Source organism: Archocentrus centrarchus, chromosome 12 (assembly GCF_007364275.1).
Source record: "Archocentrus centrarchus isolate MPI-CPG fArcCen1 chromosome 12, fArcCen1, whole genome shotgun sequence".
In the NCBI taxonomy this organism is placed as follows: domain Eukaryota; kingdom Metazoa; phylum Chordata; class Actinopteri; order Cichliformes; family Cichlidae; genus Archocentrus; species Archocentrus centrarchus.
In genome coordinates, this window is record NC_044357.1 from 12,754,896 (window position 1) to 12,773,053 (window position 18,158).

The following is an 18,158-nucleotide window of genomic DNA, read 5'->3' on the forward strand; positions in this document are numbered from 1 at the left end:
GATATGCATGTAGTATGAATATTTTCAAATAGACCTATTCTGACATCTAGTGGTGACTCTCTACAATTACTCCCTTCTTTTAAAAACCAAAGCTTGTGGGCACTACTTCAGGTTTCATTTTCTCAGTTACAAGTTTGTTTACTTGGTCAAGTTAACAAGTTATTCACCTTAGCAGAGGTTAGATTTAATGAAGAAAGGTGTTTTACTATGACACCCCTTTCTTTGCTGGATTAATGACAGCATATTTAATTTCCACTAATAATCAGTATTAAGCAAACACTTTACTGTTAAAATGATCAGATTTAGTTGCTAAGAAGGCCTAAGAAAGAATGATTCAATCCATTTCCATGTATTTCTGTGTTATTCACTGCATGAATCAAATGCCAAGTCCATACCCCTAAACTTACATGGAAATGTGATTTATTTTGTCTGATGGAACAAATATAGGGTTGTATAGGGTTGCATTTTGTCACCCTCTTAAAATGATGGCCTTAGTCATTTAATATTATTTTTATTTTTGCCTAAACCACCATCATATTTTCAATGTTTGGTTCTGTTTTTGTCTTTCCTGAAAAATCTGAAAAAATGACTAGGCTGTTATTTTAATGATTCGGGTAGATAAAACTTTTTGGGGGAATTTTGAGGACATCCAACTCGCCAGGTGGCGCTGTCACAAACAAATACGATTCTCGTCATGCGGTCCTCTCACTCTCCCTTTTACTAAATGGCAGCCAATCAAAACAACCGTCACCTCATCTCTGTGCGTATTGCGTAATCTCCCGGCTGTGTGTACGTGAAGTCGTCAGCACTGCAGTCTCTACTAGCAGCTGGTTAACAGAAAGATAGGACGCCCAGCAAGAGCTCTGTACTTTCAACCACCAAAACACTGAAGTAAAGGTAATGTTTAAGAGCAGAACGAGCCGCCTCTCTTACTTTTGAATGCACGCCCTTCAAAGTCAGCACTGTCGTTGAATAACACTACCTGTTTGTGTGTAGCGTTAAGGGCATTTGTCGTATTGTGGAGAGGCCTGCTTTTTACTTTTCGTTTGTAAATCTGGACTGCAGTGTCAACCCGCTGTGAAACAACAAGAGAGCCTTATGTTGCTGTTAGAGATAACCTAATACGCCTGTCTGTTATTAGCAGGGCACGGCACGGCTGTGTGTCTCTTAGCTTACTGACACACCATCACTACCATATAGCGGTGTCTTATTTTCTGTAGCTTGTCGTCACTGAACGGTTTCCTACAAGTTTTGCGACTCTAATCTGCTGTGTTATTTCGACTGCTCCATAAACTTGACCTTCCAAATACGCTGCAAAGTAGTCTACTTCTTTGGACAGTAGCAGCCAGAGGGGCTGCATCACATGAGCTCCTGTCTCATCAGTTATTTTAATATCCGTTGGTTGTGTGCTTCAGTGTTACACAGTCTGGCAAAAATGTTATAGAACTTTTATTTTCTTCTTCATTTAAGGTGAGGACCACAATGGCAGCGGCTCTTGATCCAGATCTAATGAGGGAGGTTCTTGAATGCCCTATCTGCCTGGAAACCTACAACCAGGAACAAATGAGACCCAAACTCCTGCAGTGTGGCCACACAGTGTGCCGGCAGTGTCTGGAGAAGCTGTTGGCCAATACTATCAATGGTGTCCGCTGCCCTTTTTGTAGCAAGGTCTCCCGTATGAGCAGCATCTCCCAGCTGGCTGATAATCTCACTGTGCTCAAGATTCTGGATTGCACTATGTCCTGCAGTGCTGCTGCTGCCGCCTTAATGTGCAAGTCCTGCTGCAACCGCCTGCCACGGCAGTACTGCCGTGATTGTGCCATGGTTCTCTGTGAGCTCTGCAAAGGAGAGGGCCACCTGCATGAAGGCCATGCAGTTCAGCCAATAAGGATGGCTGCTGAACAGCGTCGTAAGGACCTGGGTGGTAAACTGGAGGCGCTCCGTGATGTTATAGGAGAAATTCAGAAGAAAAAGACAGTAATTGAAAACATTTCCAAGTCCTTGAGACTAAAGTACCGGGCAATTCAGCAGGACTATGCTACAGCTGAGCTACGTCTTCAAGAAGAGCTCAGCAGATCTAGAAGGACATTCAGAGCTTCCATGGCAGAAGTAGAAAAGCTCAATGCACAGGTCCTGGAGGAGCAGACATATCTACTTAACATTGCAGAGGTGAAAGTGGTGTCACGCTGTGATTATTTGACAATGCGAGCCAGGCAGAGTGATATTTCCTTGCTAAAGGATGATGGCGGAGACAGTGATGAAGAAGACCTGGATCTGAAGAGCAGTTTACCCACAATGTTTCAGCTGCAACAGCCAGAGCTGATCAGAACTGAGCACTCTAAACCTCTAGAAGTGGGCCAGTTGACGACAAGAACTTACACCGTCAATACAGATGATGATGAGAGTGGGTTAGAAATTGCACTTGAAGGTGATGTAGAGGGTGCAGGGGCTACAGGTGGTGCAGTGGGGGCTCCAGTGGATCTTTACCGAGATGTTGACATGGTTGCTGCGGTAGAGGAGGCAGTATGTGGTTCACCGAGCAGCTTTAAGTCAAAGTCTATGGATGCAGGAGGGGGTTCACCTGGAGCAGCGCGGGCAAGTTCAGGGACACCAGTCTGCCAGTTTGTAAAGAAGATGGGCTCTAAGGGAACTCAACCTGGGAATTTCAACCTACCTGTCAGCATCTGTGTGACACCTCAAGGTGAGGTACTGGTGGCCGATCGTGGAAACTTCCGTATCCAGATTTTTAATCGCAAAGGCTTCCAACGTGAAATTCGACGCAATGCCAGTAGCATTGACAACTTTGTTCTGAGCTTCCTGGGGGCTGACTTGCCTAATCTTATCCCCTTATCCATTGCTGTGACTGCTCAAGGCTTGATTGGTGTGACTGACAACTATGATAACTCAGTTAAAGTCTATACCATGGATGGGCACTGTGTGGCCTGCCACAAGAACCAACTGATTAAACCCTGGGGTATTACTGCCATGCCGTCAGGCCAGTTTGTGGTGTCAGATGTTGAAGGTGGCAAGCTGTGGTGTCTAGCAGTGGACCGCAACGTTGGTGTGGTCAGCTACAACCGACTTTGCTCTGCTGTGCGGCCGAAGTTTGTGACATGTGATGCAGCTGGAACAGTCTATTTCACCCAGGGGTTGGCCCTGAATTTTGAGAAACGCCAGAATGAGCCCCACCTGGAGGGTGGCTTTTCCATTGGTTCAGTGGGTACTGATGGCCAGCTTGGCAAACAGCTCAGCCATTTCTTCTCAGATACAGAAGACTTCCGCTGTATCACTGGCATGTGTGTGGATTCCAATGGAGATTTGCTGGTTACAGACAGTGGCAGGAAAGAAATCCTCCAGTTTCCAAAAGAAGGTGGATACAATATTTTAATCCAGGAAGGGCTGACCTGTCCTGTGGGAGTGGCCACTACCCAGAAAGGACAACTGCTAGTGCTGGATTGTTGGGACCACTGTGTTAAAGTGTACACATACATTCAGAGGAGGCATTCCTCTACTTCTTAGAAGAACAATCAAGTCTAATTGCACATGAGCATCAGAGTAAGTCTGTAAAGAAGCTTGAGAAAGTAAGGAATACTCTTTAATTTAGCTGCAGTCCAGACAGTTCACTGTAGCTTTCATTTGGGTTATTAAATGAATGGTTCAGTCAATTTAGGTCCAGTATTGGATTTTCTTTTTAGGACCTCAAATTTAATCTGGTTCTTTTGATGCATCTGACCTTAGAAAAATTTTAAGATTAAACACACTGGCATGTTGTCTCATTAAAATAAGCCTAAGATGCAATTGATATTTAAGCTACTGAGGCACAAAGTACAGCTGATACCCCCACCCCCCCCAGCTGTTATTGACTGCTGTATTCACCAATCAGCCTGGCTTTCACTAAACATGTATATACATTAAATAAAGCATAAGGCTTTGGGCCTGTGAAGCACTTTATGGATACATCACTGTTTTCTTGTGTTAGGTTTTAGTAGCACATGCTAACATTGATGTTGCTGAATGCAGCTGGCAGCTTTAAAGTTTACTGCACAGTTAGCTCATAGCAAAACTAAGTACCAGCATTTATTAAATTGCATTTGGTAACATTCAGGGAATATTAAACATAAAACATTAAGGTAGGTACTAAAAAGAGGGCAAACTCTAATTTATGTGCTGTGGTGGAACTATTGGTAAATTGCAATAGGGACACTTACTGGAATTATATTTATTTATATTGTTAATTCCTATTTTTTTGGAAACTTTTTATGTAGGTCTATAATGGTGAAAGAGAGTGTTTTAAAGCTCATTTAAAGGTAGCCTTGTTAATACAATCAAATTATAGATTTTTATTCTGTTGACCACATTATCATTTTTCTGTGGTACTTCAGGAGCACATTGTCTTTTTTTTTTCTGGTGTTTTCCAAGGAAATGTCACTAAAATCCACAGCCTGAGCTACAAACCTTTTTCTCTCTGTACAGTTTACATTTGTACATTTTTGTAACATACTTTGAGTGACTTTCCAGCCACAGCTTACCTACTATATCACTGAAAGACAGGCAGATGTAAAATAAATTCTGTCAGCTGCTCCAGATCATATTCCAGCTGTTTATCTCACTCATAGATCTTTACCTCAGTTTCAGTCCTCTTCGTTTTCTTCTTTTTGCTTCACCTGCAGTATTGGTAGTGTTGAATAGTTTTAATCTGGATGAAAACACACAGTAGCTCCTTTTCTTTTTTTTTTTCTTCTTGCACAGAGCTGTGTCCATTATACTAGAGCAGTAATGTTCTAAGGGCTAGGATGACCTTTGTAGCTTGGAAAGTGTTTCAAAGTGGAAAAAAAAAATCTCTGAGGGGTGTACTATGAAGTGAGATTAAGTGAGCTGTTTCAAGCTTAAACTCAGAGTTTTCAACATCATGAAAGTGGCTCTCAATTTACCTGGCTAAATCACCATGGTAACTTAAGCTAAACACATAACCTGGCTGGGAGTAGGTTATGTTCAGAGTTTGGTTTACAATCAGCTAGAAGTGCCATGTTTTCACTGATTCTTTTATTCAAAGCATATATTAAGTACTGCATAGAGTCTGTGCTTGGAGAATTTGTTTTACATATGCAACTTGTTAAGCTCCCTGAAACTACTGAATGCCATAAAGTACCAGGAGTGCAGACTGGCTTGCATTGTCACTGGAATTTGCATGTATTCAGTTGGTGATGCAGAAAAGGTATAGACATTTTCATACTAATCTGCTGTGAAGTCTGTTTTAAGCTGCTGGAATTGCAGCTACTAGAACAAAAATTGGAAAATCAATCAGACCATTTATCACCAAGAATACCTGTTCAGTCAGTAACATAAATTTCACTTTGAGCTGGTGGAAAAACAAGAGATCTGCACGTTCCTTTAGTAGGTCTTGGGACAGTAACCTTTAATGTTTATCTGTATCCAATTTAAACGTTCAGAGCTCAAATGTGCAGCAGTCACATTAGAAATAAACAGCATTAATGTAAATATATCTTGTGTTAAATTTGATTTTCTGCAGAATTAATCTCTTGTCTTATTTGCAAGTATTTAATTTTACTTAAAAAAAAAAAAAGTTCTTTATAGATTTTTATCATCATTATCTTGTAACGTTGCTAATTGGAAGTGGCAGCAGTCTCAGGAGAGTCATAACATGTGAAACACCCCTTTTTGTGTGAGCAGGCACAGACCCCAGTTTAACAGAGAAAGCCACTGTCGATTAGCACCATCATGATACTCGTCATCTCCAACTGGGGTTTTAGATTTTTGTCAAGCCAGCTAACATAAAGCAAGTTTAGCTGTGTTGAGCTTCCTTTGTAGTATACCCCTCTGTTCTGTCCGTTCTCCAGTAAAGTACCTTCAGCTGCATCATATGCAGTCATATACTAGTATAGCTAACACTAAACCACCCATATCACAGGCACAGTGGATTTCTAAAACTGTACAAATGTTTACAAACTTGTTTCCTAATGCTTGCCTACTGGTTTCACAATCTTTGTAGGAATCATAGCTGGCAGAAGTGATTGGAGTAGCACTGCAAGGATAATGAGTGAAAACTCCAGCATCCTACCCCACACCTGAGTTTGTGATACTGTGTTGGTACCCTGTTGCTTTGTGTTCCCCAGGTTCTTATTAAATGTCAGATGGCTTGCAACCTGAGTTCTCAGTTGTTGGTTACAGGATGACAGCCATATACAATATTTTGCTGTTTCGTGCACGTTGGTATCCATCAATATGCAATTTATTTATTGGTACACCATGTAAATTTAACTTCTGAATCTAAAGGGGGTGTGAGAAACCTGATGCCTGTGGGATAAATAAACATAAAAGACCCTTTTTAAAAGGGTGGAGTGATGGGGTGGATGGGATGGGATGGGGCATACTGCAGACTGACTTTGTTTTAGCCTTAAAAAATGTTTTATTTCACAAAGCTGTCCTTAACTCTGCACTGGAGCCCTATTAAGCAGCATGTACAAATATACATATTTGAGAATCAAACCGTATAATAACCAATACATGTTTTTAATATTTCTACATAAGCAAAGAGGAGAAAAAAGTGGAACTGAAGTATCAAGTCTATCACAGTCATATCATTGTGCTGTTACGTTTTGAGATGATGTATTCACTTTGTTTGGTCGTGCTATATGTTAGCATTGATTGATTAAAGACTCATCTGCATGTCATCCTTACCATAAATCCTTTTAGTGCTGTACATTAAAGAAATTAATAATATGTAGTAATTACTGGAAATATTCAAGATGTTTAAAGTAACAAAAAATACATAAAATGCCAGAAAAATCAAGTGTCCTTGTGTCAGTGTGGTAAACATCAAATTGTCTCACATTGTCTCACCTTAATATCTTTGTTTTTGGAGAAAATTATTTATTTCATTGCATATTTATTCAGTAATTCTATTGCATTTTGTCAACGAACCAAAAACCAGTGACTTTCGAATTATGTTGTTGATGGTTAAGAAGTTTACAGTGTGTTGAGCACATTGTATTCATCTCTGCGTCCTCCAGTTCCTGTTTGTATTGTTGATAATCTGAGTGCAATAAACAAATAAAATATCTATAGCAGCTTCTCTTCATACCACACTGTTGTGTGCATTTTAATTGAATATGAGCGTGTATACATTTTTCAGTTTCTCTCTGTGACTGTTATTAAATGACAACCTCTTAACCTTTTTTTTTTTCCCCACTTTAACTGACTAGCTGATTACTTCATTTACATGTACTTGGATGCAGGTAATTGTGGGTGATGAGGACAAAAATAACACTGATAATAATTATGCCTTAACAGAGGTCATCAAACCTATGTGTTTTAAGCTGTCAGAGTCATGTAGCGGGATGAAAAGCTTCTCACTTAAAATGTAGTACAAGTAAAGTGTAGTTTAAAAAAAGAGGCACTCAAGTACACACAGCTGAAAGTTATACAACACATGTAAACTTTGTGCTTCAAGTGTAGTCTACGAAGAGCAGCACATTTTTCATCTTAATTTTATGTACTTTATGGTCATGCTAAATAAAGAACATGGATGTTTCACCAGTGGTGGAAAATACGGACAGGTTTCACAGGAAATCCTGTGTACTAAGTGTGCTTGTAATTAAATAAATGATCTACACCTCTGTGGCACATAGATTTGGTTCATAAATTTTAAGACTATGACAAAATCTTGCCCTTGTACACTGCCGCATCTCATGTTCATTTCAGTTTTCTTTTTCTTTTTAGAATACAAAATGAGCAAGTATATGCCCACAACCCAATAAACCTCGCTGAACACCCAAACCGAATATCACTATTTTGGATCGCAAAAAAAAGTTAACAAAAAGCACAATTAAAAAAAGGAACAGCACAACAAATGCCAGATGATGGATGCTTTAACTTAACAAGGTTACCTTAACCAAAAGTTGTATTAATTAAACATGGAGTCTTTTAAAGGCAAGTTAAGTTTGTATTTAGATAAAGTGGTGTCCAATATTTCTGTGAACTTAAGTAATTAAAGTAATTTACAGAATTAAAGTGAGCCAAGGGGAGACTTTAATTATGGTCACACCACAAGCTTATCCTTTTTCAAAACACAGTGTCCTTTTTTACAGTGATAAGTTAAAAATTACCCCTATATGGCTATGTTGATGATGGCATTTCCATACATTTCTCTAAAATTCATCATGCAGATTTTTTTGGCCTTTGTTGCCATCTGTCAGCATACTCACCTTTCTGGTACTGCAGCCAGAGCTGCTGCTGGGTTTTCTTGCTGGGGAAGTAAATACTGCAGCTGAGCTCAGAGCCATACAGGGCCTCAGACACATAATGGCTACCATATTGTTGAAGAAAAGCCAGCAGCTCCTCACGTGTGCTCTCTGCTGATAGTGTCTTCAGCACCTTGGAAAAGCCTAAAACATCAAGGATAAGATCGGTGAGGTCTTGTCCAAATGGGTGAAAAGGATAGATATTATAGATAGGTGGTATAAATAGGCTTATATTTAGTTCAGCCAGTCACAATATTAAAACTACCTTCCTAACATTGTATAGGTCCTTTTTGTGCAACCAAAGCAAGCCTGATCTGTCAAGGCACAAACTCCACAAGCCCTTTAAAGGTACTCTGGGTTATGACACACCAAGAAGTTAGTAGCAGATCCTTTAAGTCCTGTAAGCTGTGAGGTGCAAGGTTTTTTCAGCACAAACCACATATGCTTTTAAAGCTCATGGTATTGTTACCTATTATGGCAACCACACAGTTGCAGAGAAAGGGTTGTGTAGTCTGCAACAAAGTAACATCCACATAATTGCCAAGACCCAAGATTTTCGAGCAGACATTGGTCAGAGTATCATGCTATCCTCCCATAGTGTATCTTGCTTCCATCTGTTCCCCGGGTAAACAACACACACACACACACACACACCCACACACACACACACACACACACACACACACACACACACACACACACACACACACACACACACACTCTTCTGTAGATTCTCTGATCCAGTGATCTAGCCATCGCAATTTTGGCCACCTGACCCACTTGGTAGGTGATAGTACTGAGTGTTGAAATAATTGATAGAATACAAAATACGCTAAAACTACAAAGAATGGTAGAAGACCAAAGAAACAACACATTTATTTTATTGATCAATTTCTTATATTTATCTAGGGACAAGTGATGAGAACACCAAACATTATTATTCAGACACTGACCTGTAGCTAGGGTAATAGAGCTGAGTTTGACTTTGTACAGGTTGCTGCGCACTCTCCACTGTTGAACCATAGGGTACCCAACTGCTTCGCTGAACTGGGCATCCCCTAAGAAATACAAAAAACAATGTGAGCACACAGATAAATATAAGACAAAAAGATAGGATAAACACAGGTACCAGAAAGTTTACCACTACAACAAATTTAAAGCTAATTACACATCTCAGAATTATGAAGACAAATTCAAAATAAACAAATAGATTAAATCCATCATTTCATTTGTACAGTTTATTGCCCAACCATTGTTATCCATTATTGCCTTAACACCATTTATTATCACAGCCCATATCCCAGCTGCTCCTGGATCAATGGTGATATATAGAGCAGCTTGAACTCCAATTGGATTGCTGACATTAGAAGTGGGAGCAATCTCGCCTTTCCCTGCAATTCAATTACCAAACTTTCACTCCAGTCTAGAACTAAATAGCCACAAAAGTGAAGAGCAAGGGGGGGGGGGGGGGGATAAACTGCTTACGGGAACCTTGATCCTGTGCCTTTGAAAGGCGTTTTACACCTGAGACATTCATGCAGAGTGAAAAAAGGGTAATTTTAGTTTCTGTGCATGTATGTGTGTGCCCAATTGTGGTGAAAGCAGAACCCTCAATAAAATATCTCAGGGGTCACTGTGGACCAAATGCCAATTTAACTAATGGAAGGATTAGAGAGCAGAAGCACAGGTGCAGGTTTCAAGACAAAAGTCTAAGTGACTCAGTCCCCTACAGAATGGGATTGAACATATAAAAAGTGAAGAAAATAAATAAACAGTTTATAAAGTCCTATATATGTGATATATGTGTGTTTGGGCATATATATATATATATATATATATATATATATATATATATATATATATATATATATGTGTGTGTGTGTGTGTGTGTGTGTGTGTGTGTGTGTGTGTGTGTGTGTGTGTGTAATTCTTTGTGTATGTGCTTGCATTTGAAGTTGGGAGATGAGCCTTTCAAATGAGACATTTTAACTTTTTAACTTTATTAAGGTCAGAATTTATGAAGCAACAGACTAGAACTGAGTCAGAAAGCTATTACTAGCAAAAAGTGCTCTAAAAGAGAAGAGACATGCAGTAAGAACAGATATTCCCAGACTTCTTCAAATATTCTCACCTGTGAGTAGCTGCAAGTTGGGCAGGGGCTCTGACAAGACTCCTCGACATTGTTCCTCTACTGGTAAAGGAATAACCATGAGACCATCAGCTAGCTGAGGAAAGTCCTTAATAAAATTGTTGTCCCTGAGAGAGAAAGAAAGAAAGAAACTTTAAGTATCTATCAAAAGGCTGTGTTTAACAGTCAGGGAAGCAGCTACACCTCGTGAAAACTGACTGCAATTCACAGCATCTGGAGTACTGGCATGTTCCAGTGCTTTTTCCAGCTGCTTCCTCATCCTGTACCATTCAGAGATTGGGATTTGGAGATTTACTATCCTGGAAATTTATTTCATGATAATATTTTATGTGTCTTTGGAGGAAGAGTTTGTCCTCCTCTTTTCACAGGTAAAAATAAAGGTGTTAGGCTCATCGGGTCTCCATCTTAGATGTGATCAAAAGGTTCTGGGAACAGGGCCATAAAAATCAAAGGCCTTGCAGGATTTAAATTTGGCTGATCTCCAGTTCAAGGTCATATTTTCGTGCATGTCCAGACAGCTTCCAGTGTAGCTTTTATCTTTAGATCTCTCCCGGGAGGGCCCCAAAACGGACACGTTGGAGGACATCAAGCACACATTGCAGACACACAGGAACCAGAGGACAGAATGGGACTTCCACTGAGATTTTAAAAATACCAGCTGCAATGAAAATGTTGCAGAGAAGATGATCTTAAAAAGAAGAGTGTTCAAATTTAAATCAGGTAAGGTTTTTTTGATTTTTATGGACTTGTTCCCATGGACTTTTTGATCATATCTTGCACATTGCACTTGATGGTGAAATTTTTAAACTATCAACATAAGATGCATTTTTAATTAATTGTAAAAAATATTTTTGTGATTCTTCCAAACACGAGTGGAGGAAGTTCCTCAATCACCCTGCAAACAACAATAGCATGGTAAAAGTAAAATATGAGTGTAAATACAATGTGTGTGTATGATGATGCTTAGCATTGCAACAAAGGCAACAGTTGAGGGCAAAACAAAGAGCAGCAGACCCCATGAAAACTTTTTTTTTTTCCTTTTCATTTTTGCTGAAGATGATAAGTATATGTAAAAAAGAAAGATAATAACAACCATCAATCGTATGGAAAGCCATTGAGGTCATAATTCATCTCATTCCCCCTGCTGTTCGACATTTTAATAACGCCAGCTGGTGTTTATAAATACCATTTAAAATGGCATTTGGCATTTATAAACACCATTCAATGTTTTAATATCACCAGCTGCCATGTATAAACGCCATTCTTGCTATTTAATATTACCAGCTGCTGTTAATAAATGCTGTTGCAAACAGCACTGGAGGGAATGCAAACACCTCTGTTCTCTCACGATCCACTGTGCCAAGAGAATAATATAATACTGAAGCTGCTCGAAGGCTAGCTACTATACGATATGAAGATCTGTCACACTTTATTTTAGGGCCCAGACACACAATTAATATTGGTAGTTGGCTTTTACTGGATAACATTTTATAAAGTGTTGTGTTTCAAGTAGCTTTGGCAAGATAAATTTATTGATAATTTTTCTGACAATACTGAGAATTTCGCACAGAAACAAAAAGGTGTAACACTGAGGTTTCAGTTTTTTGCAAGTAGACACATAGACACGTGGACATGTAGACATAAGGACTATAGCCCTAAGACAAGATGATTTTTGATATCCATCCATCCATCCATCCATCCATTTTCTTCCGCTTATCTAGGGCCGTGTCGCGGGAGCAGCAGCCTAAGTAGAGAAGCCCAGACCTCCCTCTCCCCAACCACCTCCACCAGCTCATCTGGGGAGAACTCCAAGATGTTTCCAGGCCAGCCGAGAGATATAATCTCTTCAGCGTGTCTTGGGGCTCCTCCCAGTAGGACCTGCGCAGAACACCTCAACTGGTGCTTTTTGATGTGGAGGAGAAGCAACTCTACTTTGAGCCCCTCCTGAATGGCTGCTCTCCTCACCCTATCTTTAAGGGAGAGGCCAGCCACTCTTCGGAGGAAACTCCTTTCTGTCGCATTTCTTTCGGTCACTACCCAAAGCTCGTGGACCATAGGTGAGGGTAGGGGTGCTGATTCTCATGTCAGCCACTTCACACTCGGCTGCAAACAGTTCCACTGCAAGGTGGAGGCCACCACTTGATGAAGCCAACAGGATCGCATCAGCCGCAAAAAGCAGAGATGAGATTCTGAGGCCACCAAGGCGGAAGCCTTCCGCCACTTGGCTACGCCTAGAAATCATATCCCTAAAATTATGAACAGAATCGTGACAAAGGGCAGCCCTGACAAAGTCCAACACCCACAGGAAAGGAGTCCAACTTATTGCCGGCAATATGGACCCAGCTCCCCCTGCGGTTATACAGGGAGTGAATGACCTGCAACAACGGGCCAGACACCCCATCCTCCCCATCTTGAAACTTAGGTTTGACTAACGAACGGACCCTCCTTTCCAGCACCCAGAGAGGCTGAGGAGTGTGATCCCCCGGTAGTTGGAGCATACCCTCCGGTCTCCCTTCTTAAAGATGGGGACCACCAGCCCAGTCTGCCAATCCAGTGTCACTGCCCCAGATCTCCACGTGATGTTGCAGAGGCGTGTCAACCAAGACAGCCCTACAACATTCAGAGCCATCAGGAACTCAGGTGAATCTCGTCCACCCCAGGGGCCCTGCCACCAAGGAGTTGTTTAACCACCTCAGTGACCCCACCCCCAGTGATGGGCGAGTCATCCCCCTTATCCCCAGACTATGCTTCCACTACAGAAGGCATGTCAGTGGGTTTAAGGAGGTCCTCAAAAGTATTCCTTCCACTGCCTGTCTATAGCCTCAGTTGAAGTCAGTAGCACCCCACCCGCACTATAGACTACGTAAATAGAGCACCGCTTTCCCCTCCTGAGTCGCCTGACGGTTTGCCAGAATCACTTTGAGGTTAACTGAAAGTCTTTTTCCACGGCCTCTCTGAACTCCTCCCACACCTGCCTCCGGAGTCCCACAGGCTAACCAAGCCCAATAGGACTCCTTCTTCAGGTTGATGTCTCCCTTCACCTCTGGTGACCACCATCTGGTTCGGGGATTACTACCATGACAGGTACCAGCCACAGTTCTGAGCAGCAGCCTCAACAATGGAGGTGTGGAACATGGTCCATTCAGACTCAATGTCCTCAGCCTCTCTTGAAATGCTGTCGCAGTTCTGCCGGAGGTGGGAGTTGAAGATCTCACAGACTGGGGCCTCTGCCAGGCATTCCCAGCACACCCCCACAATATGTTTAGGTGTGCCGGGTCTGTCCAGCATCCTCCCCTGCCACCTGATCCAACCCACCACCAGGTGGTGATCAGTTGACCGCTCAGCTTCTCTCTTTACCTGAGTGTCCAGAACATACGGCCGCAGATCTGATGATACAATTATAAAATCGATCACTGACCTGTGGCCAAGGATGTCCTGGTGCCACATGCACTTATGGACATCCTTATGTTCGAGCATGGTGTTCATTATGGACAAACTGTGGTTTGCACAGAAAACACCATTCGGTTTCAGATCAGGAAGGCCGTTCCTCCTAATCATGTCCCTCCAGGTCATGATTAGGTCATGAAAATACCCACCCCAGCTCGCTGCCTCTCACTGAGGGCAACTCCAGACTGGAACAGATTCCAGCCCCTCTCCAGGAGACTGGTTCCAGAGCCCAAGCCATGCGTTGAGGTGAGCCCAAATATATATACCCGGTATCTCTTAACCTCACGCACTAGCTCAGGCTCCTTCCCCACCAGAGAGGTGATATTCCATGTCCTAATAGCCAGTCTCGATAACCAAGTATCAGTCCGCCAGGGCCTCCGCCCTTGGCCACCGCCTGACACACATTGCATCCAACCCCTATGACGCCTCCTGCGGTTGGTGGGCCTACAGGAGGGTGGGCCTATGTCTCCTCTTCGGGCTGCGCCCAGCCGGGCACCACGGGCTAATGAATCTCCCTCAAGCTTCCTCCCCAGGCCTGGATCCAAGGTGGAGCCCTGGTAACCCTATCCCAGGCAAGGTAAACAGTTCCCTTGGTGACTTTTCCATAGGGGTCTTTGATATGAAGGAGATATAGGTGACATGCCACTCGAAGTGAAATTTCAGGCTGCTTTTAAGGTTTATGTTGGCATACTCAACTATCTTATATGATTTTTTTTTTTTCATAAAAACAGCATGACACTTGTTTAACCTTAGAAAAACAGTCCTCTCAAAAATTAGCCATTAGAAAAACTCTTGTTTGCAATGGGGTTTGTAGTGCCAGAGTACCTGCTGGCAATATAATTATTTAAAGAACATAAAACATGGAACTGCAGGGAAAATTAGATGAATTATGACCTCAAACACTGACATTTGTGGGATGGAACAAAGAACCACATGCAATTCTGTAGTGGAAGACAACACAAAATACCCATAAATGCACACAGAATTGGTATGGCATTAGCATTAAACACTTAAAAAAAAACAAAAAAACTTTTTTCCATTTATAGTGATCTGTTGATCTGCACTGTTATGATATTTTTCAATTTAAAGATTACTTGGGAAAAAAATATCATTGTCCCTACGAGTGGAAATATAATATATAAAAAATGCTGTGTTGTGTGTTTTTGTTCAGTATACAGACAGTTGTGTTTGAACTGAAGGAGGTTTGGTTCATTTACTGTCAAAAAGATGGGTTGTCTTACTGCATCCTGAAAGCATGGCAGGCTGCAGCAACTTATTTCCTATAATCCACTTTTATGGGACCAAATCTCAGAGCTCAGACCATGTGTGATAGGAACCCTAGGGGTTAGCTTCACTATTCTTGACATAAATTTTTTATCTTGCTTCTCTCTTTCTGTCCTACTCTTTGCTTTCTCTAACCACAAAGCCTGTTAGACGCAATCACTGCCCTAGTGCTAAAATGGAGGGGTGGAAGGATCAACTCAAGGGCAGAGAATGAGATGAAAAAAGAGACAGAAGAAGTGTAAAGAATAACATTGCTTATTCTCACAGAAAACGTATCGATTGCTAAATTGTATCAGTCAGCTTCATCCTGTGGCTCCTAGAAGCTACAATAAAGGCATGTGGACCAAGACCATGTACACTTTTATGGATTTTCAAGCCCAGATTTGCACTGTCCTTGACACTCTGAAAGGGATTCCTTGTTGTTAGCCATTTAGCGCACTATACTCATTCATATGTTTTTGGTTCGCTTACAGATGTTCAAACCAAACTAAAATGTAGGGGATTAAAAACTTGTAATGGATAGCACCTATGATCTTAATTGAACCTGAGTGGATATAAAATCGTTAAATGTCCTTAAACTTTACTTTTCTTATCTTTTTTCTTATTCTTTCCTTGTGGGAAAAGCAACAGGGACAGATGTCATAACAATCTCAAGGGCAGACTCTGGCACCTCCACAGGTAAGTAGGTGAGAAAGCAAATTCAGAATTGACAGAATGTCAGACTTCGATTTACCTAGTTTTAGTTGGACTGCAGTTTCTTGGACTGTTTATGTGTGTCTGTGTGTATGTGGTAGGAAGAAAACTTGAAACATTTTTTCTGCTGACAGCTCATTACAAGAAGAGACATTTATCTGCAAGGCTACAACCCAAACAAACCAGGGTGGTTAACAAGATGAGCCAGTTGCTTGTCATTCTGGAAAGATCATCTTCATCTTGCACAAATGGCTCCACTCATGGGACTACTGCTATGACTAACTTATCTTACTTAGGATTGAAAAATTACATCTTATAAACTGACAGCCAGCTTATGCAATGAGCATCAAACCTACTGTAGCAACAAATGTGTGGGTGCTAATGTGTATGCCAGCTTACTGATATTGCTTCCTGAAACTAAAATTGGATTAAGTCATGATTAACGCAAATAGTTTCCTACACCTGTGCTTTTCCTGCTTCTCAAGTTAAAATGTTTTCAGAAATGTCTATGGAGGACTGTAATAAAGCACTGATTATAATGGGCCTTAAACAATACAATGGTTTCACTAATAAGACTTTTTTCAATGAGGACATTTTGACTTGCCACACTCAGAAAAGGACAGCTGGAAATGAATGACTGCTGATTTGCATTCAGCTGCTGTGGTTCAGAAGCTTGTTACTATGTGTACAGACTCACCTGCCACTCTGTCATAGCTAACTGGGAAATTGGAATAGAACACAGCTATCATTAATGTTATTTTTAACATGTGCTGTCTGCTGCAAAGAAAAGTATTGCTAATAATAATACAAAATGTTTCCTCGTCATATTTATGATAGCATTACTGACATTCAAAATGTCAGCTAATTGCAAATAAAATTGAATGTATTACATCTGATTACAAGAGCTCAGATTTCTTTTGTTTTTAGAGGCATAAGCAATAAGAGATATAAACTTACTAAACTAAACTTAATATTAAAAAAAAAACATTTTCTTTCTTTATGTTCTTAAACATAGATAGAAAATATGTTGACTGGTACACAAACAAGTAAAATCTCCATATATATATATATATATATATATAGGTGCCTGTTCTAGTTCACTAATCGGTTCATTTTTAACCAACTAAAGTTTCTTCACTTACATACATCCTTGCTACTGTGAGCAACTCACCATACCTTGCTGGGGAAATGCTGGCAAAGTTGTGTATTTATTCATGTTTCATTCAATACCCGTGTGTGTTCATTAAGGGCAGTGGACACTAGACTGCCTCTTGTCTAACCAGGCCTTCTATCCTGCTTGAGTCTACAAATGAAAGATGCTTCCCATTTGAATGAGAATCTCCAAAATATAACTTCTAGCATCCAGCCTATAAAATAGATAAATAAATAAAATCAGCTTGAATAAAATTATATATATATATATATATATAAAATTATATATATATATATATATATATATATATATATATATATATATATATATATATATATATATTCATTAATATTAGAATGTCAACGTAAGTACTTAATAGTCTTACAACTGGTTTAGATTTTGTTTTTTGCAATGTGTAGTCCTTCTCAATTTACCCTCCCAGCTACACCATGCCAGCTCTCTCCTCCTCAAACATATGCATTCTATTCCGTTAACAGGCAAACATATCTACAGGTCAGTTTAGAAAAATAAAGTATTTGAATCCCCCTGCAACCCTTTAAATGATAAGTGGGTATAGCTAATGTATAGATGGATGGGGTTCTTTTTGTTACTGTACCTGCTTGATTGTGCATCTTTCACCTAATTTCAGATGACTGCATCTATGTTCCCACATGGGTTTGAGTGGGTATATTTATTTTGACTTTGTGACTGTGTAACTGATATTGAGTGGTACTTACAGAAAAATTGTTCAAGATAATTGGCTCTTGTGCTGCTTAGCATAAAACCTCATCCCCACATCCAAATACCGACCAGCCAAGTTCAACCGTTTTCACGACATCTTAACTACAGTGACATTCACCAACAATTCATTACCTCAGATTAAAGATTTATTTTAACAACAATATCCATCCGTCCATCCATCCATCCGTCCGTCCGTCCGTCCGTCCGTCCGTCCGTCCATCCATCCATCCATCCATCCATCCATCCATCCGTCTGTCCATCCTTCCTTTTACTCTTATCAGGGCCCTTTCCCCAGCCACCTTATCCAGGGGAACACCAAGGAGTTACCAGGCCAGCCAAGAGATATAATTTCTTCAGCGTGTCCAGGATATTCCCTGGGGCCTTTTCCCGATAGGAGATGCTCGGAACACCTCGCTCATGAGGCACCTAG

At 40.7% G+C, this 18,158-nt stretch overlaps 2 protein-coding genes across 2 annotated transcripts in view; one reads left to right on the plus strand and one right to left on the minus strand.

Annotated features, from left to right (window-relative positions):
- Positions 1-18,158, minus strand: part of astn2 (astrotactin 2) — a 244,812-nt gene that overhangs the window by 61,662 nt on the left and 164,992 nt on the right. The window contains exons 13-15 of the mRNA XM_030742268.1: positions 10,393-10,517; positions 9,215-9,319; positions 8,226-8,405 (exon numbers count right to left, since the gene is read on the minus strand). Coding sequence (XP_030598128.1) covers positions 8,226-8,405; positions 9,215-9,319; positions 10,393-10,517 — 410 coding nt within the window. The remainder of the gene's footprint in view (positions 1-8,225; positions 8,406-9,214; positions 9,320-10,392; positions 10,518-18,158) is intronic.
- On the plus strand, positions 770-7,053 carry trim32 (tripartite motif containing 32). Its single transcript, XM_030742269.1, has 2 exons — positions 770-897; positions 1,471-7,053. Exon 2 carries the CDS (start codon positions 1,483-1,485, stop codon positions 3,517-3,519), a length of 2,037 nt encoding a protein of 678 aa, XP_030598129.1. The 5' UTR covers positions 770-897; positions 1,471-1,482; the 3' UTR covers positions 3,520-7,053.